We start from the raw sequence: 26,535 nt of genomic DNA on the forward strand, positions 1-26,535 counted from the left end.
TAAAGTTTTTGCATAAATTAGGGCGTGGTCACGTTGATGGGCACGGACATGCCTCACTGTCAGCTAACAGCAACTTGTCCACTCTGCTAGGCTACAACCATAGAGGCTACAACGTTAGTTAGTCATAGTACTGTACTTGACCCTTTAGCCGTGTTCGTGGTGATTGTGCCTTTTAGGGAATATTGTTACAAATACCAGACAATTAAAATGTTGTGCTGTGCGCTTGAATGTACTAACAGAACTTCCAAGAAGTCTAAAATGATAATATTATACATGTTAACCCCGTTCTCAGGTGTTTGTGTGCTTGGTAGCTTAGCTTGTTACTTATTAGCCAGCTAAGGATGTAACCCTTTATGCATACATATACATTTTAGTTTATGATTCAGCCTTGACTTGTATAGTCTATGGCTATGACGCCCATAATGCTAAACGGGAGCAAATGTTAATAGGGGACCCAATTATCCCAGTGGTGGCCGCCGGAGCTAACGGAGCCGCAGGGGGCTAGCTCCAGCCGGCGTCCCGGAGCTAGCCCACTGTGGCTCCGTTAGGTCCGGGCGGTGGAGTCCGTCTTTTCTCAACGTGTGAATGACAAACATTAAGAATAACAAAATATAGCTAATTCTCTTGCAGATTGTCTCATTTGATTATGAATGTAACGTTTATATAGGGGAACTACACTGTTTGCAGTAACTTGGTATGCATGTATTTCATGTTAGCTTAGCTTCTTAGCCTGAGCTAGCTCTGTTTACTTCCAGTTCGGAGGCAGCAGGTCCCGCCTCGGCTCCGCCTCTTTGCCCTTATTTGGAGCAGGCGGGATTAGACTCTGACGTCACAGTCGAGCCGTTAGTGGCCGACTCCGCCTACTAAGGGCTTCACTGCAACTCTGCAGAATCCTATGGGTGACGTCACGGACACTACGTCCATTTATATATACAGTCTATGGTTTAATCACAGTATGTATTTACCATTTTATACCCCTTGTGTTTTTGGGTCCTGTTGAAATAAGTCATGTTTTAAAACTTGATTTAATAAAGTCATGTCAATCATCTTTGATCCCAGTGTGACACAAACAGCTTTGTTCAGTCTAAAACTATTTATAACCTAGAGACATACTATAACTGAAGAATATGTTGTGTTGCTGTTGTGTATTGTATGTGTTGAGAATGCTGAACATTTTGTGCCTTACAATCAGGGGCGCCGTAAGGGGGTGAAAAGTTAGGACGATTCTAAGGGCCCGTGACTGACAGGGGCCCCAAACATTAGAACATTAAGAAAAAATGTTTAAGTAACCTTTCATCAATCATCAATAATTAAGATTAATATAACGTCATATTGATAATGTACTCACTAAACTTACGATTCATTTAACTTATTTTCTTCCAAAAGTTAATTATCCAAAGCCTCTGTACACCCCCTTCTATTTACATGTAATGGTTTGGTCCTGCCTTCAAACGCGGTGCAGCACCGGCCCTTTCTAGCAGAGTGAGAGCATGAGAGCAGGGATGCTAATACTTACCTGTGAACCATGTCTCAACGACTCACAAAGTCAGGCTTTCAAAAGAGAAAAGAAAGGAGAGAAAGACAAGAGAGAGGGACTAAACCTCGCCCCCCTTCATCTCAATGGAGAGAGAGTGGAGAGGGTCTCCACCTTTAAGTTCCTGGGGGTTCACATCTCGGAGAGCCTCAGCTGGACAGCACACACAACTGCAGCAGTTAAGAAGGCCCAGCAGCGACGACACTTCCTGAGGGTGCTTCGGAGAAACCGACTGAACAAGAAGCTGCTGGTGTCCTTCTACCGGGCGACCATCGAGAGCGTGCTGTCATACTCCATCTCGGGGTGGTATGCAGGATGCTCAGCTGCGGACAAGAAAGCCCGGCAGAGAGTGATCAGGATGGTAGAGAAAACCATCGGCTGCCCCCTGCCCTCTCTGGAACACATCTCCACCTCCCGCTGCCTCAGCAGAGCTAACAAAATTATAAAGGACAGCTCTCACCCAGGTCACAGACTGTTCTCTCTCCTGCCTTCTGGGAGGAGATACAGGAGCTTCAAGTCACGGACAAACCGACTCAAAAACAGTTTCTACCCCTGGGCCGTCAGGCTGCTCAACCACCACACATAATGCAATAACTGTAACCATTCTCACACATACACACACTTTTAAATGCACTTTATATACTATTTTTTGTATCAATATTTTTAACTATTTATTCCCCCGTATGATTCTATGTTGTCTGTCCGATTGCCGTGTTTTTTAGTGTTATGTATTTGTTTGTATTTTTTTGCACACCGGGACAGAGTTGCACTCTGAATCTCATTATACTCTGTGTATGACAATAAAAGGCTTTAACTTTAACTTAAAGGGCGACAGTATGTCACCCAGTTTTTCAAAAGAAAAGGTGGGTGTGGTCCATGAGTGGTGGAAATTAGTCTGTTAGCTAAGCTTAGTCCATTGTAAATAATAATTGTAATGTTTTGCTGACATTAAAGGTGGGGTAGGTACGTTTGAGAAACCGGCTCGAGATACACTTTTTGTTATATTGCATGGAATGCTCTTAAAATCCCGATAGCAATGAATATCTGAAGTGCTTTAAAGGAAGGCTCCAGTCATTAGATAGTTAATCAAAACTTCAGTATTTAGTGAGACATTATGTTTAAACCATACCCTGAAGAAATCAGCTATATTCCCCGGTAAATAATGATTTTATAGCTCTTTTTTATCAAAACCTGTATATTCCGTCAGGCAGCTGCCATTTTGGCCATTTTCAGTAGTCACATGATCCGAAAAACTAGGTTGTGACGTCATCTATGCGTTCACTTTGTAAACACACGACGAAAACATGGCAGAGTATTTGAGTTTGGACTCGTCAGCCGAGGAAGAAGTTTAGTTTTCAAAGTAAGTCCAGGCGGACTTACTTTGAATTATCACTATAGGTATTCATTCCATCCAAATACAACTGTAAAAAAAATAAAAACCATACTCTGTTATCCTCTTAGGCCCCACGGACCCGGTTCCGGGGCCGAAATCGTGTCATTTGCAGGAAACAACGTCTAAGGAACCTTAATATTTAATAAACTATGAATATTTTATATCCATATAACGGGAAAAAAACTAATTTAACTGATCTTTTTCTTCAAAAAAAAACACACAATGCTAACAGTGAACCTCTGAATTAGCCAGAGCGAAAAATGCTAACCTATTACTGCACCGAAAATCACTCCTGGCTCCCTTATTACTTATCCTAGCTGCACATCCAACACATCGTTCATGATCGTAAAGACACAGAATCTAACGGTGCTCACCTCAACACTGAAAGATACAAACTCGCGACGTTCTCAACAAAAACGTACATCAAAACAAGTGGCGCTAGGTACTAACATGCGCTAGGCTAACATGGCTTACCTTACTCTTTTCCTGGTCTAAACTGGTCTTCAATGGCATTACAACGATAAAAACGATGATGTCGTTAATCCATAGGTTAATATCCAATGTGACTGTGTCCCCTTTGAAATGTTCTGATAATCTATAAGCAATAAAACTGCAATTCCGTTATCTGCCGTCCGCTCTGTGCTCTGGGTCCTGCAATTCCTGCTTCCTTACGTATTAAACAATAAGTAAAGTCTGCTGAGTAATGTGCTTACTTACGCTGGCTGGCATTGGCAGTGCACTGCATCCCCATTAAGTAATGGTTGATTAATAAATCCCATTTTATGTTTCATCATACTCTCAGAGTAGTCGTCCGGAAACTTGAAATGTTCGCTGCATACATGCGCCTGTGGATCTTTCGGTTCGGGCCGAGCACATTTCGCTAGCCACTGCCTCCGAACTTACTTCCTACGCTTACCCGTTGGCAATAGATGGAACCGAGCATTCCGTGGATTGTTCCTATCCGAATTGTGGCAATGTTTCGCGATACAATGAGGCATATTTCTATAGAATTGTGAGAGTAACTAGAGTAAACAACATGAACAAAGCACATCCGTCAATTTGTCCTCGACACGAAACGCATAGTTCACGTCACTTCCGGTAAAATAAGTCATGTGACTCGTCAAAATGGCGCCGCCCACAGGGTTGATGTTATTTCGGTAATTAAATCAGTTTAAAATCACTGATAACGTCATCGGATAATTTTTTTTTATAAAAAGACTGGCAGAGACTGGTCTGTTTTATCGGATGATAATTATTTAAAAATGCGTGTCATGAGCATTGCCTCCCTTTAACGAAATATCCATAAAAAAAAACTCATCTGTGGAAGCCGTGGCGCTGTAAAAAGCACGACCAATAATCTGAGCCGGCTAAAGTAACTGGATGGCATACCTGCCTGTCAGCCTTCCATCTGTGCACAAACTTATCTCGTGCCCTCATTGGTCATGTGCGCGTTTGTGTGTGTTGGAGGAGGGGCTCTGTAAGGAAGTGGCAGATTTCTTCCGGCTGTGTATTTTCAAATTCTAGCGCACTCGAGCTGGTTTCTCCAAAATTACCTACCCCACCTTTAAGTACTGTTAATATCTTCACAGAAAATTCAGAGGTTTTTCATTTCACTCCTCTTTTTGCTGACATTTAGTAAATGCAGGTACATTTTTAGCAGCTATTCATACTAAATCAGTTGTCCCCCCGTGGTGCCAGGACCAACATATCCATCTTTAGGCTCCGCAGCCCTGTCCTCCATAAGGCTTTGCAGTCTTGCCATGCTGTCCATTGAAAGCCAGTTGGCTAGAAAGCTGGACTTCAAGGACTTGATCAGTGACTTTGCCTGTAAGAAGGCTAGGCGCTGGGCTCTTTGTGAGTAAGGCTGAGCCAGGGGTCGTAATAACTGTTAAAGGGCAAGGCTATGGTACGATATTGGATCACTACACAGAAGATGCATGATGAGAAAAAGACTGAGAACTGGTAATAGGCTCTGATTTAGCACCACCATCAGGCCTTTTCACTTCCATTTCTGTTTTGTTGTCCGTTTACACTTTAATACCCGCTTATTTTGTAGTATGTATATTTAATTAAAAAATCTGCTGCTTATGTTATTTTTTTTGTTATAGCATTTTATAAATGATAATATTAGTGTTAATGTTCACTTTATTTAAATTTAAGAGCTCATGTACAGTGGGGCAAAAAAGTATTTAGTCAGCCACCAATTGTGCAAGTTCTCCCACTTAAAAAGATGAGGCCTGTAATTTTCATCCTAGGTACACTTCAACTATGAGAGACAGAATGGGGGGAAATAATCCAGGAAATCACATTGTAGGATTTTTAATGAATTCATTGGTAAATTCCTCGGTAAAATAAGCATTTGGTCACCTACAAACAAACAAGATTTCTGGCTCTCACAGACCTGTAACTTCTTCTTTAAGAGCTTCCTCTGTCCTCCACTTGTTAACTGTATTAATGGCACCTCTTTGAACTCGTTATCAGTATAAAAGACACCTGTCCACAACCTCAAACAGTCACACTCCAAACTCCACTATGGCCAAGACCAAAGAGCTGTCAAAGGACACCAGAAACTGGGAACTCCAGTTCGAAACCCGCTCCTGCCGCCACTGCGTCAGGCCGTTGTGTCCTTGGGCAAGACACTTCACCCGGATTTGCTCCTGTGGGTATTGTCCACAGTACATGTATAATACTAATGTGTACCTGTAAAAGCGCCTCGATGACCTCGAGGCGTGAAGATGGACGGTGTGGCGCAGTGCGCTGTGCAATGATCATCAGATCAAGGGGTGAAACCCGCCGCTGCTGCGTCTGTAAAGCCGGTGTGTCCTTGGGAAAGACACTTCACCTGAACTTGCTCCTGTGGGTATTGTCCACAGTATCTGACCATTGCATGTATCATATATGTGTAATGTGTGTATATGTAAAGCGCTTTGAGTCATTGATAAAGCGCTATAATAAATGTAAGGAATTATTATTATTAGAAACTAAATTGTAGACCTGCACCAGGCTGGGAAGACTGAATCTGCAATAGGTAAGCAGCTTGGTGTGAAGAAATCAACTGTGGGAGCAATTATTAGAAAATGGAAGACTGTCATATGGTCAGATGAAACCAAAATAGAACTTTTTGGTAAAAACTCAACTAGACGCGTTTGGAGGAGAAAGAATGCTGAGTTGCATCCAAAGAACACCATACCTACTGTGAAACATGGGGGTGGAAACATCATGCTTTGGGGCTGTTTTTCTGCAAAGGGACCAGGACGACTGATCCGTGTAAAGGAAAGAATGAATGGGGCCATGTATCGTGAGATTTTGAGTGACAACCTCCTTCCATCAGCAAGGGCATTGAAGATGAAACATGGCTGGGTCTTTCAGCATGACAATGATCCCAAACACACCGCCCGGGCAACGAAGGAATGGCTTCGTAAGAAGCATTTCAAGGTCCTGGAGTGGCCTAGCCAGTCTCCAGATCTCAACCCCATAGAAAATCTTTGGAGGGAGTTGAAAGTCCGTGTTGCCCAGCGACAGGCCCAAAACATCACTGCTCTAGAGGAGATCTGGATGGAGGAATGGGCCAAAATACCAGCGTGTGAAAACCTTGTGAAGACTTACAGAAAACGTTTGACCTCTGTCATTGCCAACAAAGGGTATATAACAAAGTATTGAGATGAACTTTTGTTATTGACCAAATACTTATTTTTCACCATAATTTGCAAATAAATTCTTTAAAAATCAGACAATGTGATTTTCTTTTCTCATTCTGTCTCTCATAGTTGAGGTATACCTAGGATGAAAATTACAGGCCTCTCATCTTTTTAAGTGTGAGAACTTGCACAATTGGTGCTGACTAAATACTTTTTTGCCCCACTGTATATTTAAGTTATATTTATTTTGATTTATGAATGTTCCATTCAAAAATGTTATTAAAAAGGCATGTACACCATAAAAGATGACTATTGAGGTCTATTGTCAGGAATGTTAGTGTTATATAAAATAGTGAATTCTACTGCAGTAGAATGTTGCACGTCTGCAATGTTATATTTTCACCGCTCAGTGTCAGTAAATATTGTGCAGTTAGTATTGGACTACAAGATAGATGCAAGCTTGTACAGGTAGTTATTTAAAGCATAAATGAGTCGGTTAGGTTCTGGAGGTGTGGTTACAGCAATTAGCCACTTTCACACCGCAGGACTTCCCTGAGGCAAGATTACGCTGACGTCACTTCGTCTTCTTCTTCTCTGGGTTTACTGGCAGGCCGCAAAACCACTTCACGGCGAGTACAACAAAAAACGAGAGAAGAAGAACTACACGGGGGAGGGGGTATAAAGCCCACCCGCTGTATGAGGCTTTTGTTTACTTTCCGACCTCCGACATGATGGAGTTCATAAGGGTAATTTACAAATAAAATACCCCATTATAACAATGGACTTTATCTTTATGTATTTATTATATATTACCCCCTCAGGCTGATTTTGGAAAAGGACATTAACCCTTGTTTGGTGTTTTTCCCTTATTTATCTAAAACAAATGACATGATAAATTACTTGTGTTTATGTGTGTAAGACTTGTGTTTCTGCCCATGCCATTGCTGCACAAGGTTGCAACATTGTAGATAAATTCAACCACCGACACCTGTCTGCTCTCACATTCTTCTATTCTGCACATTTGGGGTGGGACACAATAAATAAAGCTTCGCCAGTTTGTTTGTTTTATTGCACAGTCAAGACATAACAATAACGGCATCAAGCTGTTCCAGGTGTGTCGTATGCATGTAAATTGAAGTTAAATAAAAGTGTGAAATGTAAAATAAAGTGTAAGTAGTTTCAAAACAATGTAACAGTGGCAATATATATAGCAGCAGACACACCTTAGTGCAAGTTAGGTGTCAGTATTAAAAAACAGTGGCAATATATATATATATATATATATATTAGGGGTGTAACGGTACACGTACCCGTACCGAAATTATTCGGTACGGGCCCTTCGGTTCGGTACAAGTGTGTACCGAAGCGTACCGAACGAATATAACGTTAAACGTAAAAAATTGAGAACGTAAATAACTTTTTGGAAGTAATCTCAGGTGCTGCGTCGCAGCATTCAGAGTAATTTGCTCACATTGGGTTCAACGCGTCATAGAGCGAGCAAGTCATTTCATTGGATGAGAGGCATACTATGAGAGCTGGTCAGAGGGATGCGTTCAAATGTAGTCAGTAATTTGAGGAACTGTCAAAAATTAATGGCGAACGCAGATAAAGTTGAGCTCGAAAATCCTCCAGCATCATTGAAGTCTCCGGTTTGGGAACATTTTGGTTTCGCAGTTACGTACAAGGATGACGGACAAAGACAGGTGGACCGAACCAAAGCTGTTTGTCGGCATTGTTCAACTAAAATTGGTTACGCGGCTGGCAATACATCAAACTTGCACACTCTTGAAAAGGCATCACCCGAACGTGAATATCACCGGTACCAAAAGAAAAAAGACTGAAGTGCAAACCCAACTCCCACTAGCATTTAAGCCTCCACCACTCGCAGAGAGTTCAGACCGAGCCAAAGCTATTACAAATGCCAAATATCCTTATGTTGCCATGTTAGCAAAGCGCTACCTGGCTGTTTCTGCTACCTCTGTCCCTAGCGAGAGGGTGTTCTCCACAGCAGGAGACATTGTTAGTGCCAGCAGATCTGCCCTTTCGGCAAGCAATGTGGACAAGTTCATTTTTCTTTAAAAAAACATGAAAATACAATGACAAGCAAGTCCTAATGTCAAACTGGCTGCTTAGGTACTAGTACAGTACAGTTCAAATACAGATTATTTCAGTTCATCGAAATGCTGCACCTTAATGTTCATTTTATTATATTTTGTATTTGAGTGAATATTCACAGTTTAATAATAATTAAAAACCCAAAACTAATAGTTTATGTTTTGTGAGTACTAGTACAGTAAAGTTCAAATACAGATTATTTCAGTTCATGGAAATGCTGCACCTTAATGTTTATTTTATTATATTTTGTATTTATTTGAGTGAATACATTATTCACAGTTTAATAATAATAATAAAAAAATATATATATATGTTTTGTTTTGTGAAAAAAAATTCTGCTGTACCGAAAACGTACCGAACCGAACCGTGACCAAAAAACCGAGGTACGTACCGAACCGAAATGTTTGTGAACCGTTACACCCCTAATATATATATATATATATAATAGCAATAGAAAATCGTTACCACTCTTATTATTGTGGTCTTTAATTTTGTTAGAGTCCTGCCTGAGTTTCTTTATTTTTACCCGGCATCCGTGTGCACTGTGCACGATTCCCAGCTCAAGTAGCTTTTGCGAACATCGCTCAAAACATTTGGAGTTGGGAACTGCTTTCTGTAGAAGCTGCTGCATCCCATCCTCAGAGTAAATTGCCAGAAGCGCCGACACTTCCTCATCATTCCACCGCTCCGGTGTTGTAGTAGCCTACGTGTGGTCATAACTGCTTTAAAGTACAAAAAAACTACTCGCTCAGGTGTGGATGTGGTTTTGTAACGAGGAAAAAAATGGCTGCCTAACAAAAAAAATTCAGTCTAACGGGGCGTGGTTTGCAATTCGCCCAGCCAATAGAAATAGAATAGAAATTGGCACTCTTTTATCACCAGGTTCGTACCACCTCTCTAGCAGGGACTGAAAATGGCCAAAAGAGTTCCCGGCACTGAGTAGTCCCGGCGGTGTGAACTCGACATTATTGGTACTAACGGAACTAAAGAACCAAAGTACCAGGGAAAGTCCTGCGGTGTGAATGTGGCTATTGTGCTTGGTTGGCCTGGGCCTGGTGGTGGGGCCCAATGTGATATATTTTCATGGTAGGGGTGTAACGGTACACGTACCGAAATTATTCGGTACGGGCCCTTCGGTTCGGTACAGGTGTGTACCGAAGTGTACCGAACGAATATAACGTTAAACGTAAAAAATTGAGAACGTGAATAACTTTTTGGAAGTAATCTCAGGTGCTGCGTCGCAGCATTCAGAGTAATTTGCTCACATTGGGTTCAACGCGTCATAGAGCGAGCAAGTCATTTCATTGGATGAGAGGCATACTATGAGAGCTGGTCAGAGGGATGCGTTCAAATGTAGTCAGTAATTTGAGGAACTGTCAAAAATGTATGGCGAACGCAGATAAAGTTGAGCTCGAAAATCCTCCAGCATCATTGAAGTCTCCGGTTTGGGAACATTTTGGTTTTGCAGTTACGTACAAGGATGACGGACAAAGACAGGTGGACCGAACCAAAGCTGTTTGTCGGCATTGTTCAACTAAAATTGGTTACGCGGCTGGCAATACATCAAACTTGCACACTCTTTTGAAAAGGCATCACCCGAACGTGAATATCACCGGTACCAAAAGAAAAAAGACTGAAGTGCAAACCCAACTCCCACTAGCATTTAAGCCTCCACCACTCGCAAAGAGTTCAGACCGAGCCAAAGCTATTACAAACGCCAACTATCCTTATGTTGCAATGTTAGCAAAGCGCTACCTGGCTGTATCTGCTACCTCTGTCCCTAGAGAGGATGTTCTCCACAGCAGGAGACATTGTTAGTGCCAGCAGATCTGCCCTTTTGGCAAGCAATGTGGACAAGTTAATTTTTCTTTAAAAAAACATGAAAATACAATGACAAGCAAGTCCTAATGTCAAACTGGCTGCTTAGGAACTAGTACAGTACAGTTCAAATACAGATTATTTCAGTTCATCGAAATGCTGCACCTTAATGTTCATTTTATTATATTTTGTATTTATTTGAGTGAATATTCACAGTTTAATAATAATTAAAAAACCCAAACTAATAGTTTATGTTTTGTGAGTACTAGTACAGTAAAGTTCAAATACAGATTATTTCAGTTCATCGAAATGCTGCACCTTAATGTTTATTTTATTATATTTTGTATTTATTTGAGTGAATACATTATTCACAGTTAAATAATAATAATAAAAAAATATATATATATGTTTTGTTTTGTGAAAAAAAATTCTGCTGTACCGAAAACGTACCGAACCGAACCGTGACCAAAAAACCGAGGTACGTACCGAACCGAAATGTTTGTGAACCGTTACACCCCTATTTCATGGGGCCCAAAATCCCCTGCTTACAATAAAGGATAGGGATGTCCCGATCACCTTTTTTGCTCCCGATCCGATTCCGATCATTTGATTTTGACAATCTGCAGATACCGATTTTTCCCGATCCGATCTTTATGCAATGCATTAAGAGAAAAAAAAGGAAAAAAGCATTGAAGTTGTCCCTTAAAGAGCCTGTGACAGCATCCCAATAACTGTTGTGCAATGAAATATTGGGCTACTAGTAATCTCGAACCGTCAGTTTAAAAAAGAAAAAGCGATACCGTTCCGTTAAATATCAATAATTTCGAACATCGCGGGGAAATTCCTTCGACTCATTTTGAAGTTTTGGGGGAAGCCGGAAGTGACGTCAATGCGGGAACGCTTCACTGTGCGGCGAGAGAGCCAAACACGGACAAAGTGTGTTGTCATGCGTAGAAATGGTGAATTACTGAGTTTAGGCCCGTTAATACGTTATTACCTGAGCAAGTTAGATGCTGCGTATCACAGTGCACTGAGATTTTTGACAAATTGTAAAGCACTTACGCATCACTGTACCCTGTATACCAAGGCGGTTATGCCATCACTTACTGTACGGAGGCTCAGTCACTGGTACTTTTTCATTTACAAAGCCATGTTGGATAAACTACCATCTTATATCTGCTCCCTGATCTCTCGGCGAATTGAAAGTACTTATTGCCTGAGATCGCATGCTGTGGTTTTATTAAATGTGCCAAGTGCTAGGACTGTCTTAGGGAAGAAAGCTTTTAGATGTGCAGCTCCACTAACATGGAACAGTCTGCAAAAAGAATGGAAAATTACCAAGCTAGTACCACTACATGTTTTTAAAGCTCGGTTGGATGCTACAAAATCAGATGCTGTTGGTACCTGTACTTGTGGTTACATATGTAAATTGTAATCCCTGTACATTTTGCTGTATGATGTCCTTTTGTTGTTCTGTTGTTTATGTCTTCTTGTGGAACCTACTGCTGCAGGTCTCCCTTGAAAAAGAGATCATTGATCTCAATGGGATTTTACCTGGATAAATAAAGGTTTTTGAATTGAATTGAATAACGTTGTAATGAAGTTGACTACAGTATATTCATATTTGTCAGTGCTTTCATGTCAATTCGGTGAACATAAACATAAATGATCGTGGTGAAGATGATGATTACATTAGGATTAAAAATCGGTAGTGAGAGCTACTGAATTTCCTCCCGTAGGATGTGATATAAAAACAAATCGATTACTTTTGTAGTTGTAAACTCAAGTGGATGAAACTACATTTATTAGTGCTTTCATGTCAATTCGTCGAACATATGATACATTAAATGATCGTGAGAATGATGATTAAAAATCGTTTGTTTGTGCCGGTCTGCATTTCCTGATGAGAAAACAAACCGATGCTTTTTGTAGTTGTAGTACACCAACATGGATTAAACGTGTGGTTTTTTTACCACAATGTTGGGGAAATGAATGGATAAAATGCACGGATTATTATTATTATTATTCCCACTCCGATCGGGACACTAGGTCCACCGTTTCCCCGCAGCGAGGCTCCCCCCGTTGACAGTTTACGTGGGCTGGGTGCAGTGGCGGACTGGCCATCGGGACGAATCCCGATTATTATTATTAGTAGAAGTAGTTTATTTGCATTCATTATATTTTAATCTTTTTGAGGCTAGTATTTGGCAGGAAATGCAGACGTATTCACCTGTAAACGCATACTGAACGACATACATGCACATTTACCATTTACCTCACCGTATACAAAAGTAACTGTGTTGATAATAATAATAAACAGGAATTATATTTGCAAAGCAGCCTACTTTGTTTCCAAAAAAAATGTTTTCACTCCTGTCGGTTGGGGGGGGGGGGGCCTCATCTCACAATGTCACTTTGGATTGAAGAAGAATATTAAGTTTCATTAAAACCTTCAGAATTGTAGTTAAGGACTACTTTTGTATGTTCTTTGGACATTACCATGCTCTGGCAGTTGCTGGAATCTAAGTCTATTATATAGAAAATACAATTATTATTATTATCATACAAGTGTAGCCTTAACCTTTGTGTCCCACCTTGACTGAAATAAAGAGCAGTTCTGCTTATGTAATATAAAATAAAAATAAATGTAAGTAACATGATATCAGACTAAAGGAGTTTTACGGAAACACCTCCACTATTCAATTTCCTTTTTAACCAGTGTATTTATAATAACCTTTAGAGCAACTATTAAAATGTACAATTTAAATAAACTTAGGACGGTAAATATTTTAACAATGTGGCATGTATAAAGTTCTGCATTATTTTTGTACTTAGTGTTACCTTTGGTAGGTTTCCATCTTGTCTTCTGTATCCATGGACAAGGACCTTTTGAGACAAGAACAGGGTTAGAAACACCGTCACATATCAGAATCAACTTTATTGCCAGGTGCGTTTTCACATACTAGGAATTTGCTTTGGTACCTGGTGGTGCGAACATAAACAATCTAAAAAAATAAGTTGCAAAGTAGATAGAAAAAAAGAAATATATAAGGATAATAAAAAATAAGTATTTTAAAGAAACAATTTATCATTAAAAAGGGATGCTAAAGAGAAGTATTTATACCAAATTTACCATACAAATAACCTTAAAAGCTAAAAAGCAAAAACACTTAGGACAATCAGTATATATGGCAAACTACAGTGTATGATATTTTAAAGAATACTGTAGACACACCTGTAATTTATATATTATCATATGTATATGTCTCCTGTAGTGTAAATATATGTCTGTTGCTGCAGTTTTTTGGTCTTTTGTAGAAGAATTTTAGTTTATCTGGAATATTGTGTATTTTTTGTAATATATGACTTTTCTACTGTAGAAATGTATATATTAGCTGTTTATTTTTATATGTATATACTTTATTCCACCTTTTAAATTATATTCATATCTGAACACACTGCTGCTATAACGCAAGAATGTTCCTATTTGGGATCAATAAAGTATTTTCTATCAAATCCAAACAACAGCTGTAGTGGTGGAGAACTTGCTTCCTTTAAAATAATGGCCTCCATAATAATCTTGTAAGTCCTTTACTCTCATTTCTACTGAAGTTAAAGTCCTATCAGTAAACTCAGTATGAAGTGGGTTAAAGCAAAGGAGTGTTATCAGCTTTAGGTAGTCAAAGTTTAAGCAGTATAAGACGTACAGGGGTATTAAAAGCTTCGTGTAGTAGTATCAGCAGTAAAGGTACAGGAGCAGTACCAGTTTTACGTAGTCAAAGTTTAAACAGTATACTATAAGTACAGGAGTATTGACAGCTCCATGTAATTAAAGTAACAGCAGTAGTGACATGAGTATTATCAGCTTTATGCGGTTGAAATATCAGCAGCAAGTTCTGCCAACGTATATCTCATTATACACGTTAGTTTGTAGTTTTTCTAGTCTTTGTGATGTTTTCTGACGATCAAAATAATTCAAACACACCTTCCGTTCCATATTATCATCGTCATGCAGTATACCTATCGTTACAGTAAAAGTGGAGTTAAAGCAGTTTTTGACCGAGGTATTTCTCCCCCTCCTAATGAAGACATTTTGAATGTAGGACTTTAGTATTCAAGACTATATCATGTGATTAATTACGGTTCATTTACCGGTGTATATCACATAGCATACCTTATTTTGAAGCTGTCCTAGTGTTTTATCTGTGTTTTCTGACGAAAAAAATAATGGAATCTCATCGTTAGCATAAAAGTGGCTAGACTTTGAGTAATGTTAACCTGTGTGGCGTTAGCACTGCTAACGTAAGTATGCCATCCGGGACACCGACGTTAACGTTAGCTTTACTCACTTTTCTAGTTTCTTGGAAATCTCCTCAACTTCGCCGTTGTGTTGAGAGTTATCCATCCTGTGTGTTAGCTTGTCCACGATTAACAAACACAATTCTGGAATTTTTCGGTAGAAGAACCCCACAGACACACCGACAGCTGCTGCTGAGAGGAGTTGTGTGTTGTTGTGTTTGAAACGCAGCTAACCTCCCCGCCAAATAGTTTTTCTTCTTCTCTCGGTTTTTGGCAGATTGCAAACAACTTTAAGGTGCATACCGCCACCGTACATGAGTGTGAATCATCATATCATTCCATCTCTTAACTCATGGACGTATATATCTATGATCTAATCAAAACAATTAAAATAAACAAAAAACATAAAACATAAAATAAAAAATAAATAAACAAAACAACAATCTATGATCTGTTCTAACCTAATGTTAAATTATTTGTCCTACCCCAGTTTCACTCAGAAAGGTAAACAGTGCCTTTCTGGTAGCTCTTACTCCCTCTCCTTGTGTTCCCAGAATACTAACCAACCACATTCCATTCCCTCTCTGCCTCCATAACTTTATCCTTTAGTTTTTCTCTTTCAGCTTTATAGATGTCACAATGTAACAAGATATGTTCTACCTTTTCTTTAACCTGTTAAGCCCCAAAGCCCACCTCGGCGGGGGCTTTTTTTTTCATGACAGGCTTGGAATTTCGTCATCTTAGGGGCAAGGCCATTTGGCCTTTGGTGTCACACACTTTTTCAAGGCGCAAAGGCCACATGCCAGGGCACAAAGGCCATTGACATTTGGATTTGGAGCTTACAAATAAATAACTTCACTTTTTGATAAGAAAAACACACGAATGACATGGAAAACAAATCACTTTTTTTAATATCAATAATGTCAAACATTATATCATATAGGCCTATGCCTCCTTAGTATTACCGTATATAAAATAAAATACTTTACTTTTAATAATTAGTGTTTGGTTTGTTTTCCATCTACTACTTCTCCCATTCACAAATCAAAAATCAAATCAAAAAATCTCAAATTCTATTAATATGTAACAAATATATTCAATTTCAGAGCAGAAGAAACAGCCTTCAAGGGTCAAACTCTGCACATACATCATTCAGCAGTGTGTGTGTGTGTGTGTGTGTGTGTGTACGAGTCTCTTTAATCAACTCCTCACAGCTCTGTTCAGAAACTGGACAAAAGTTAAACATGTACAAACCACAGACTGTCATGGAGAATACAATCGCTGCTTTAATTCTGTCTTTATACGTTGTTATGAGTTAGGACGGAGCAGCTACAGGTTAGTTTAGCCCGATTGTGTTACGAACTCAGACACTTAGGATGTAGGACCCAATTGCACAACCCGGGAGACAGAGGTAAAGTATTTGTAATATACTTGATTTTTCCAAAATACAGCAATAACAACACAAAAGGTCACTATCAAATCTCAAGTTTGAGATGACAAAAATAGAGAACCAAATGAAAGCGCTCACGTAGTGAGGAACAAAAACTTTTCCAGAGCACAGAGAGCATAGACCTGACCATGGCAAGAGACAAGACGAACTGACGAGGAACACTGGGACATTTAACCACATGACAATGAGAAACAGGTGTGAACAATCAGGGGCAGGACTGACGCTGATGAGCACAGGAGACACAGAAGGATGCCAGGTGAAAACAATCAGGAAGCCTGGAATGAGAGATAACTGGTGAGTGAGAAAACAAACATAAAACAACATGAACCTGAACCTCTCTAACATTTCTGTCGGTGCTCCACAGTACCCCCCCCTCCCCCTCTAGGGCCGACTCCTGATGGCCCAGGCTGATTGTAAAAGTCGTGGATAAGAGTCTTGTCTACGATAAATGAAGCAGCTACCCAGCTCCTAACCTCAGGACCGTAACCCTTCCAGTCTACCAGGAATTGCTTCCCCCTCCCCCTATTACGGACCTTCAGTAGCTTACGGACCTTGTAAACCTCACCCCCTTCAAAGAACTGGGGTGGTGGAGGGGCTTGGAGGCGGGAACAAGTGTGCTCTCACACACTGGCTTGATTTTACTGACGTGAAACGTCGGATGAACTCTCATATTCCTGGGGAGTTGCAAGCGTACAGACACCGGGTTGATGACTCTGGACACCGGAAAAGGACCCACAAATCTCGGAGCCAGTTTCTTTGAGGCGACATGGAGTGGTAAGTCCTTAGTGGAAAGCCAAACCTTTTGGCCTGGTGTGTATGAGGGAGCGACCCTGCGATGGACGTCTGCAACAGCCTTCATACGAGCTGAACTTCGGAGAAGAGACTGGCGAGCACCAGCCCAAACTCGGCGACAACGTCTGATCATGGCATGAGCCGATGGAACCATCACCTCTTCCTCGTGGTTAGGGAAAAGCAGAGGCTGGAAACCATTGACACAATGGAATGGAGAGAGACCTGTGGCTGCCGTAGGAAGAGTATTGTGGGCAAACTCGACCCATGTGAGGTGGTCACTCCAGGTGGTCTGGTTCCGGGAGACGAGACAACGTAGCGTAGTCTCTAGTTCCTGGTTCAGACGTTCCGACTGTCTATTTGACTGAGGGTGATATCCTGATGACAAGCTGACTGTGGCACCTATGAGTCGACAAAACTCCTTCCAGAAACCGGAAATGAATTGTGGACCCCTGTTGGAAACAATGTCATCAGGGAATCCATGGATCCTGAATACGTGATTCATCATGACCCATGTGGTGCCTTTGGCAGCGGGAAGCTTGGTCAATGGGATGAAGTGAGCCATCTTTGAAAATCGATCCACCACTGTTAGAACCGTAGTCTTGCCTCTGGATGAAGGAAATCATGTCACAAAATCCATAGAAATGTGTGACCAAGGACGTTGGGGAATCGGCAGCGGCTGGAGCAAGCCCATCTTGACTTGAGACGAGGTCTTATTACACGCACACACCGGACAAGCCGCTACATACTCCGCCACATCCTTCCTCATGGCTGGCCACCAGAAACGTTGTTGAATCCTGAACATTGTCCTTGTTACTCCCGGATAGCACGAAATCACAGATGAGTGAGCCCAGTGGATGACCTTGGAGCAAAGAGCCTCAGGAACAAACAGCAGATTGTTGGGACGCTTGCTAGGTGATATTCGCCTTTTTAACGTCCGACTCCACTTGCCAGGAAAAGGCTCCGATCACACGATTAAGTGGAAGGATGGTCTTGGGCTCTACAGCAAGTGGTTTTGGATCGTAAAGACGAGACAAAGCATCAGGTTTTTGATTCTGAGACCCGGGACGAAAAGAGAGTGTGAAGTTGAACCTACTAAAGAATAGTGTCCACCTGGCCTGACGGGAGTTGAGACGATTAGCCTTTCTTATATATTCCAGATTTTTGTGATCTGTCCAGACTAAAATCGGCTGCTCTGCCCCCTCTAGCCAGTGTCTCCATTCCTCGAGGGCAGCTTTTACAGCTAACAGTTCCTTGTTTCCCACGTCATAATTCCGCTCTGCTGTTGTCAACTTCCGTGACAGGTAAGCACATGGATGCATCTTGTTGTCTTCTACAGATCGTTAAGACAGTACTCCTCCAATTCCCTCATTGGAAGCATCAACCTCGACCATAAACTGGCGCTGGGGATCTGGAATGGTGAGTATGGGAGCTGATGTGAATCTCTCTCTGAGGCGTTGGAAAGCAATGTCCGCCTGGGGAGTCCACTTGAAAGGGACCTTAGGAGAAGTCAGAACATGCAGAGGGGCAGCAACAGAACTGAAATTCCTAATAAACTTCCTATAGAAGTTAGCAAATCCTAGAAACTGCTGAACCTTCTTCCTGGAGTCTGGTGTGGGCCACTGGGATACTGTACTGATTTTAGCAGGACCAATTTGCATATGATTAGGTGAGATTACGTATCCTAAGAAAGACACCTCTTCTGTGTGGAACTCACATTTCTCTGCCTTGACATATAGCTGGTTCTCAAGCAGTTTCTGCAAAACCTGGCGGACATGGTTAACATGAGATCTAGCGTCTGGGGAGAAAATCAGAATATCATCCAGATACACAAACACTGAAATATTCCAAAATTCCCGCAAAACCTCATTCACAAAAGCTTGAAACACAGCCGGTGCATTGCATAGTCCAAAAGGCATTACTAGCAGTGTGCGAAATACGGGGGGGTCCGGGGGAGCTCGACCCCCCCGATTAACACCTGAGCCCCCCTGAAAGCCTCAACAGCAAAATGTAGGGGGGGGGGGTCTGAAATTATAATATGTATTTGTCACTTGCAATGGTCACTAAAATGTTTTTAAGCTTACTATGTCCAGTATTCATAATTCAAAACATTTATTCACAAATATCTTCTATTTTGGCTGTCAAAAAGAGCCAGCCGCCGTGATGCGGGTACGCTGCGTGACGCGGACACAAATTATGCAAATTAGCCACGCGTGGCAAAGAGGAGAGAAAGACGTTACATTAGAGAGGACTACAATGTCTAAGAGAAAGCTAAACCAAAGTGTTTCACTCGCGCACTTTGGGTTCACATCCAAAAAAGGGACACCACGAGATGACCAAGAGACACCCAGAGATGATGCTGATGATGCAGCTAGCACAGCACTCGCTACCAGAACCGTTAGCGAGTCGAGGGCTCCTGTCCCGCCCAGTCACTCCCCAGAAGGAGGTGAAGTTGAGGCAGAGCGCTCAGAAGACGCAGCAGTTGCGGAGGTAGCTGCTACTGCTAGTGACTTTCCGCTGGCTGGTTGGACAACGAAGCAGGTGGGCGAATGGAAAGACCGCAACCCCTGGCTTGACATTAAGGCTGGAAAGTTAGGATGCTTAGTGTGTCGGAAAGCAAAAACGGGTAACACTTCACAATAAGGTACACAAAATGTGCTTAGTTACTGAGGAACTACTAGATAGTTAATGGTTAGTTAATGAGTAGTTCCTCAGTGACTGCGATTGAGGAACTGATGGTTAGTTACTGGTAAACAGACTGGGGGTACTGTATTAACGAATCATTCGTTAATGGTTAGTTAATGAGTAGTTCCTCAGTGAACTTATGGTTAGTTACTGGTAAACAGACTGGGGGGTACTGTATTAACGAATCATTCGTTAATGGTTACTTAATGAGTAATTCCTCAGTGACTGCGATGGATGGTTAGTTAGTTACTGGTAAACAGACTGGGGTACTGTATTAATGAATCATTCGTTAATGGTTACTTAATGAGGAGTTCCTGGGAGACTTTGATTGAAGCAATGGTCCGCTGCAGCAGGGCACATTTAAACCTGCCATCTTCGGCTGGCTTGGGTCCCACCCTGGATCAACTGGTGGAGGTGGATCCGATTTACCTTACCATTACTTAGGCCGTTTGGGTATGGTAAACTTAAGGAACGCAAACAAAAACAGTAGTTACCCATTACCTAATGATTACCTTACCGTTACTAAAACAGTAGTTACCCATTAAGTAATGCTTACCTTACCATTCGTTAAGCAGTGTGTGTCCCCTCAAACTAAAGTAATGCATCAAAAACAGTAGTTACCCATTACCTAATGATTACTTTACCATTCATTAAGCAGTAAACAAATAAACAAACCCTGTGCACTCAAGTTTACATTTTTATTTAAACAACAATCCAAAGGACACTAATAATGAAAACAAGGTTGCATCAGAACTTGCAAAAGTGGCGTATGTCATGCAGCAATCTGCCGAAGGGACCATCTTTGTGTTCATTTGCCAGCCAATGTGTCCACTCGATGAAAGCAAGATGACTCTTCAGAGTCTTCACTGTGCGGTTTCCTCGCAGTCTCCAGACCTGTGACTTGTACGTTGACCAAGCCCGCTCAATGTTTTGGGTGTGGGCTCCTGTGTCTGGGTTCACAAATGACCGGCTGTGGTTCACAGAGAAATGGACAAAGCCACTTTCTGCGATTGCAGTGGTGTATGCCCTCCACATGTCCGTTATCACCGTGGTCCCTTGGCGAACGTATTTTGTGACCAGAGGAATTAAGTGGCGCCGTGATCTTTGTTTCACCAGCCTCAGGATAGGTCTTCTCCTTTTTCCTCTGATGCCCAGCATTCCAAAGACCCATTTTCTCCTCCTCCACGTAGGACCGAATCTTCCCCTACCATACTGTAATAAAGCAGTGAAAAAGGACAACACAGTTATATAAAAATAATCAGGAATTTCAATTGATAAACAAAGTGAAATGTGTTTATTTGCTTTAATTTACAATTTAAAAATATTCACTTCCTTTCTCAAAAAAGAAGACATTTTTTTAAATGTAGTGGTACAAACAGAAAAGGCTGTTTAATTTTATTAAGTTAAAGTTTGCTTATTTTGCTGCAAGAAACATGAAAATGTAAGATAGATATTGTAATTAGATGATATATAAATAAGATTATGCACTTTTAAAATGTTAGTAATAAACAGTAAGAATAAGGATTTATTTCCTTAAAGGTGGGGTAGGTAAGTTTGAGAAACCGGCTCGAGATCGCTAGAATTTGAAAATACACAACCGGAGAAAATCTGCCACTTTCTTACAGAGCCCCTCCTCCAACACACACGAACGCGCACATGACCAATGAGGGCACAAGATAAGTTTGTGGTTGTACTTTTTACAGTATTACGGCTTCTACAGAGGACATTTTTTTTAAATTTATTGTCAAAGCACTTCAGATATTCATTGCTATCGGGATGTTAAGAGCATTCCATGGAATATAACAAAAAGTGTATCTCGAGCCGGTTTCTGAAACTTACCTACCCCACCTTTAATGATCTGATTGGATGAGATCATTCTTAGCTTCTAAATCCTTTTTTTCTGTTATTTGACTGTGTATACACTGTGGAGCTGGCTCTCTCTAATGTATACTTTGTCTCGCCAGTCACAAGGGTGTGAATGACACAATTATAAAATTACATTACTTTGCTCATTCATTTGTTAATCTCTGACCTTAAAATATATGTTGTTATTTCACCTTGAAAAACAAAGGTTTTAGTTTTAGTGAGGCCAAAGGCTAAGGCTCTGTAGTTTATACACACCTTCCTTTTGTGGTAGAAGTTGCTTTCGTCCAGCATGACAAATTCGTTTGGTCCTCCAAGTCTCTGCTTTCCCCTCCTTTCTCTCCTCTTGATTGCACTCTTGCAGACCTTCCTCAACTTCAGGCTAATTTTTGACAGCGTGCGACTGCTTCCTGCCACGCCATCCTGCAGCAAGTCAATTTGCATTAGCTGCAGTCCCTGGGAAAATCTGTTAAAGATCAATATAGAATTACTAAATATGAACAAAAGCATATGAAGAAGAACGCATTCAGCACCAGTGGCTAATGTATAATTATAATTCACATTAGACATTTGTTATTACTCAAGATTAAACAGAATATTTTAATGTTGCTAATTAATTTTATCTATCAAGTTTCCCTGTATCAGAGCATCTACACATGTATTTTTAAGCTATTAGAATAATCACACATTGTAATGTTCTGAACCCATTTTTTGGTTGAGGAACATTTTGAATGCAGGAATTTTACTGTAACAGTATTCGTACACTCTGGTACTTCTACTTTTACTCAAGTACAAGATCTATTCTGTTTATAGCCTATGAGAAAAACTATTAGAAAACGAAAGCTAAAGCTAATGTTAGCAGATAGTGACAATGTATGCTAGTTAGCTAGCTCAACGATTCTTTAAATAATATTGCGACAGAAACATTTTTCTGTTCACATCACGCTCTGCCGCTCCAACAGGGAGCTCTGCTCTGAACACCCGAACGGCAAGGCGATACGAGTCCGTTCTTATTGTGCATCCATGGGTAAAGGTAAAACCTTTATATATATATACAGTCTATGGTTAAGGGTAAAACGCATGTAGTACAGAACACCAGTGCTGGAATTGGGCCGGTACTCACCGGTACGCAGTACCGGCACTTCTGGTTCTGACCCATGGAGTACCGGCACTTCTTGCTCAGTACCGGCATGCTGGCGGTACTCATGCACCGTGCCAGTACTCAACACTCTCCCGCCGTTCTTATTATATATCCATATATATATATACAGCCGCCCGGTACTCAGTAGATGCGTCATGAGGTGCCGAACGGACATTCTCATCGCTCTAACCGCTGGAGTTTCACAGCGGCTGTCAGCTGTTTACTCCTGTCATTCAAACAGAACGTGCTGGAGAGGGGGCGGGGCTTATCTTCTCCATGTAAATACTGTGGTGGAAACGACTATGTCAAAATTAACCTATTTGACCGTGATTTAATAGTAATACACGTTTCAAAATAATAATAATAATAATGCCGAAGTAACAACATACTGAAAACTGTTAGTAAAACCATGTTTTAATGCTTTACAATTTACATACCTAGATGCACGTGTGTTGTGTTTATGCAGTGCAACTCCCACCCAGTGGGTGGCTATGTAGAGTGATAGAACAGAGCAGGCACGCCCCCGAGAGAAGGAAAGCAAGTCACGTCACAAATTAGCATTTCTAAAATGTTAGCGTGGATTAATAAAAGTGCAAAAAGACAGCGGTTGTCGCCGGAAGAAACTTCAAATACAGAGAATGCTGTGCCTGTGTTGGAAATTGTGTCTGATGGGGAGCTTTCTTTGGTTGATCCTCCTGCTCCAAGTTCTAGTGCATTAGCATTAGCACTAGCTCCGCCGCCTCCTCCAGAGCCTCTAACGTTAGCTGCTGCTGGCGCAACTGCCACCACCAACACCGGGCAAAGCGATGCACCTGACTGCTGGACAACGGACCAGGTGCAATATTTTTGCAAGACCAATGCATGGCTCCTTCTTAAAGATAAGAAGCTAGGATGTCGGATATGCAGAGATGTCAAATCTTTGGGAATACACACTGGACAAGGACTGAAACTGTCAACTGAATGGGGTGAGTGTGCAGTGTCTCATTTCGGTGTTGACAAGGGCAAACAACAAGCTAGCCTGAGAAAAAAAATCAAAGAACATAAAGAATCACAAGCCCATGTAAAAGCTGCTGACATCCTTACATCTGCTTCACGTGAAACTATTCAACATCAAGTGCAGTCTATGCATACATCTGAATTAGACACCACTATCAGAGTTTTTCGAACGGCATATAAAATTGGCAAACATAGCCGGCCATTCACAGACATGCCAATTGATTTGAATGTACAGAAACTGAATGGGCTGAACGTGGGCAGGGTTTTGCACTCCAATAAAACCTGTGGCGAAATCATCGACCACATAGCTCATGAGCTGAAGAAAAATAGCAAAAGACATTACAGAAAACCAAAGCAAACTCTGTGTTTTGGTCGATGAATCTACCACTATTAGTGGTAAAACGGTGCTTGTTGTGTGTCTACGCTCAGCATTAGCTGATGCTGAGCCCGAAACGTTTTTTTGGGAGCTGATCGAGTTGGATGGAACAACGGCTGATGACATCACAAAGGCGTTAATGGAGTGTCTTGGAAGAGATTTTAACGAGGACTTTTTAGGTCAGTGTTTCGTTTCTTTTGCATGTGATGGGGCTTCAGTCATGCTAGGGAAGAGAACAGGCGTTGCTACCCAGTTGTGTAGTAAATTCCCAAGCCTGTTTGTGTGGCACTGCTCCAATCATCGTCTAGAGCTGGCAGTTGGGGATGTGGTCAAGGAGGTCTCAGGGCTCAATCATTTCCAGATCTTTTTTGACAAACTCTATTCCTTGTTCCATGCCTCCCCCAAAAATCAGAGGCAGTTAGCGCAGTGTGCGCAAGCAGTCGGACAGCGTCTCCTGGTGATAGGGCGTGTTTTGTCCATCCGCTGGGTGGCTTCAAGTGAAAGGAGCGTCAGAGCAGTCCGGGAAAACTACCGAGTGCTTCATGATCACTTCACAAATGCTGCAAACGACACGAGCAGGGATTCCAGAGACAGAGCAAAGTACAAGGGCCTGGATGATGTGCTCACATCTGCAACGTTTGTCAGCAATCTGGGACTGATGTACGATGCGCTCACAGAGCTCAGCGACCTCTCTCGGCAACTCCAAAAAAGAGAGATGACACTGCCTACAGCAGATAGGCTCTTAACTCGAGAAATACGAGTTTTTGAATCCATGGTCACCATGCCTGGCCCACACATGACTACAGTTCATACAGCTCTAGCTGAGAAGTCCTTCAAGGGTGTTGCCCTGCGTGAGAATGGCAGGCTTGTACAGATTCATGCAGGTCAGTTTTTCCGCAGTATGGTAGAGAATCTGAGACACAGAATGACTTCCACAACCTCCTCTCATGTCAGCACAAGAGAAATCCCATTACATGGCCGGGAGGCCCGGGACAATCAGCTAATCCAGGACATGAAAGTTATCCATCCTGGAAGTTGGCCTGAAGAGGAGTTAGACGTACAGTATGGGGACGTAGAGGTGCTACGTTTGTGCGAAGTGCTGAAAGTGGACAGAAGAGAGACTGTTCAGGGCTTTCGCGAATACAAGGAAACCAGGGCATCCCGTACACCTGCTGCCATGGAGCCTCTACTGAAAGCAGTCCGAACCATCGCTGTCTCCACTAGTGAGTGTGAGCGGGCATTCAGCTGCATGAACGATATCCTTACTGCAAAAAGGAATGCTCTCTCTGTCAGCCGACTGTCCAGCCTGGTTTTCATTAAATGGACCATCACTAGGACAGTTCAATCCGGAACAGTATGTGAGGTCCTGGCTGGCAAAGGGAAGGAGAAGTGCTGATGAAAGAGCCTGTCCAGCTCCAGCCCCTGATACTGATGTCCCCAAGGCCTTCTGGAGCCTTTTCTAACAATGTGAAGTATATTGCAAAGCAGCTCACCCAGTGAGAAGACTTTTGGCATAATGTGCCGATTTGTACAGATCCTGGAGATAGAAGGACTTCAGACCAACCAGGGAGTTATCTGATCAGCTTGGTGTTCAATGTAACTCTTTACCATGGCTCAGACTTTGTTACTTGCAGTTACAGTTTCTCATTTTAGATTGTGCAAATTTTGCATTTGTTTTTACATGTTCTTTGTTCATGCTCTTTATCATTTTTCTGAGTTGGAAAGTTAGATTGCATCATAGTTTACTTTATACATATTTGTATTCTTCAGTGGTGAAGTATATTGTAAAGCAGCTCAGCCATGTGAGAAGACTTTTGGCACTTTTTCGTTTTTCGTTTTCTGAGTTGGAAAGTTAGATTGCATTCAAAATGTACAGAAATACTTAATTTTGTTAAAGCTTTTTATAAAAAATGCTTCTGACCAGAGCTTTGTTTCCTTGTCATTAATGTTGAACACCACCAGAGGGGCTCTCACCTGAAAGGTCTCTGCTTCATGTGTCTTCAGCAGAAGATCTAGACTTTGATTGCTATATTTTCAGTTAATATTGACCTTACTGAGCTTTAGCCATATCCGCTGCCTATCATAAAAAATGTTAAGTACAGTGAACCTTTCTAAAATATACAGTAGTAAAGAGACAAACCCACCAGCATTATAGTAGCCAAATTCTTGTTTGTGGGCTGTATATATAAAATTGACTTGAAAAAGTTGCTGATTTTAGAGTACTGGCACCTTTTTCATTCCAATTCAAGCACTGGTCATCATGATAACCTATAACCTGACTGCGGCGTTACTACTGCGTTACTGCGGCACCGGCCCGTCCACAAAACCTAACACCCAGCGTAGTTCAAGATGTGCTGCCGCTGGGCCAGACCGGAAGTGGAACTCCGCTGGGCGCACTAGGGCCCTGATCCTCATTTCTTGTTCACAGGATTCAAACC

General features: G+C 41.5%; 1 protein-coding gene across 1 annotated transcript in view; it reads right to left on the minus strand.

Moving 5' to 3' along the window:
• The window catches only part of LOC117534999 (DNA excision repair protein ERCC-6-like), a 33,444-nt gene extending 18,390 nt beyond the window's left edge, over positions 1–15,054 (minus strand). The window contains exons 1-2 of the mRNA XM_034199309.1: positions 14,848–15,054; positions 13,340–13,384 (exon numbers count right to left, since the gene is read on the minus strand). Of these exons, the coding sequence (XP_034055200.1) occupies positions 13,340–13,384; positions 14,848–14,903 (101 nt within the window). The 5' untranslated portion in view covers positions 14,904–15,054. The remainder of the gene's footprint in view (positions 1–13,339; positions 13,385–14,847) is intronic.
• Between the last annotated feature and the right edge of the window lie 11,481 nt (positions 15,055–26,535).

Source organism: Gymnodraco acuticeps, unplaced genomic scaffold, assembly GCF_902827175.1.
Source record: "Gymnodraco acuticeps unplaced genomic scaffold, fGymAcu1.1, whole genome shotgun sequence".
Lineage (NCBI taxonomy): Eukaryota > Metazoa > Chordata > Actinopteri > Perciformes > Bathydraconidae > Gymnodraco > Gymnodraco acuticeps.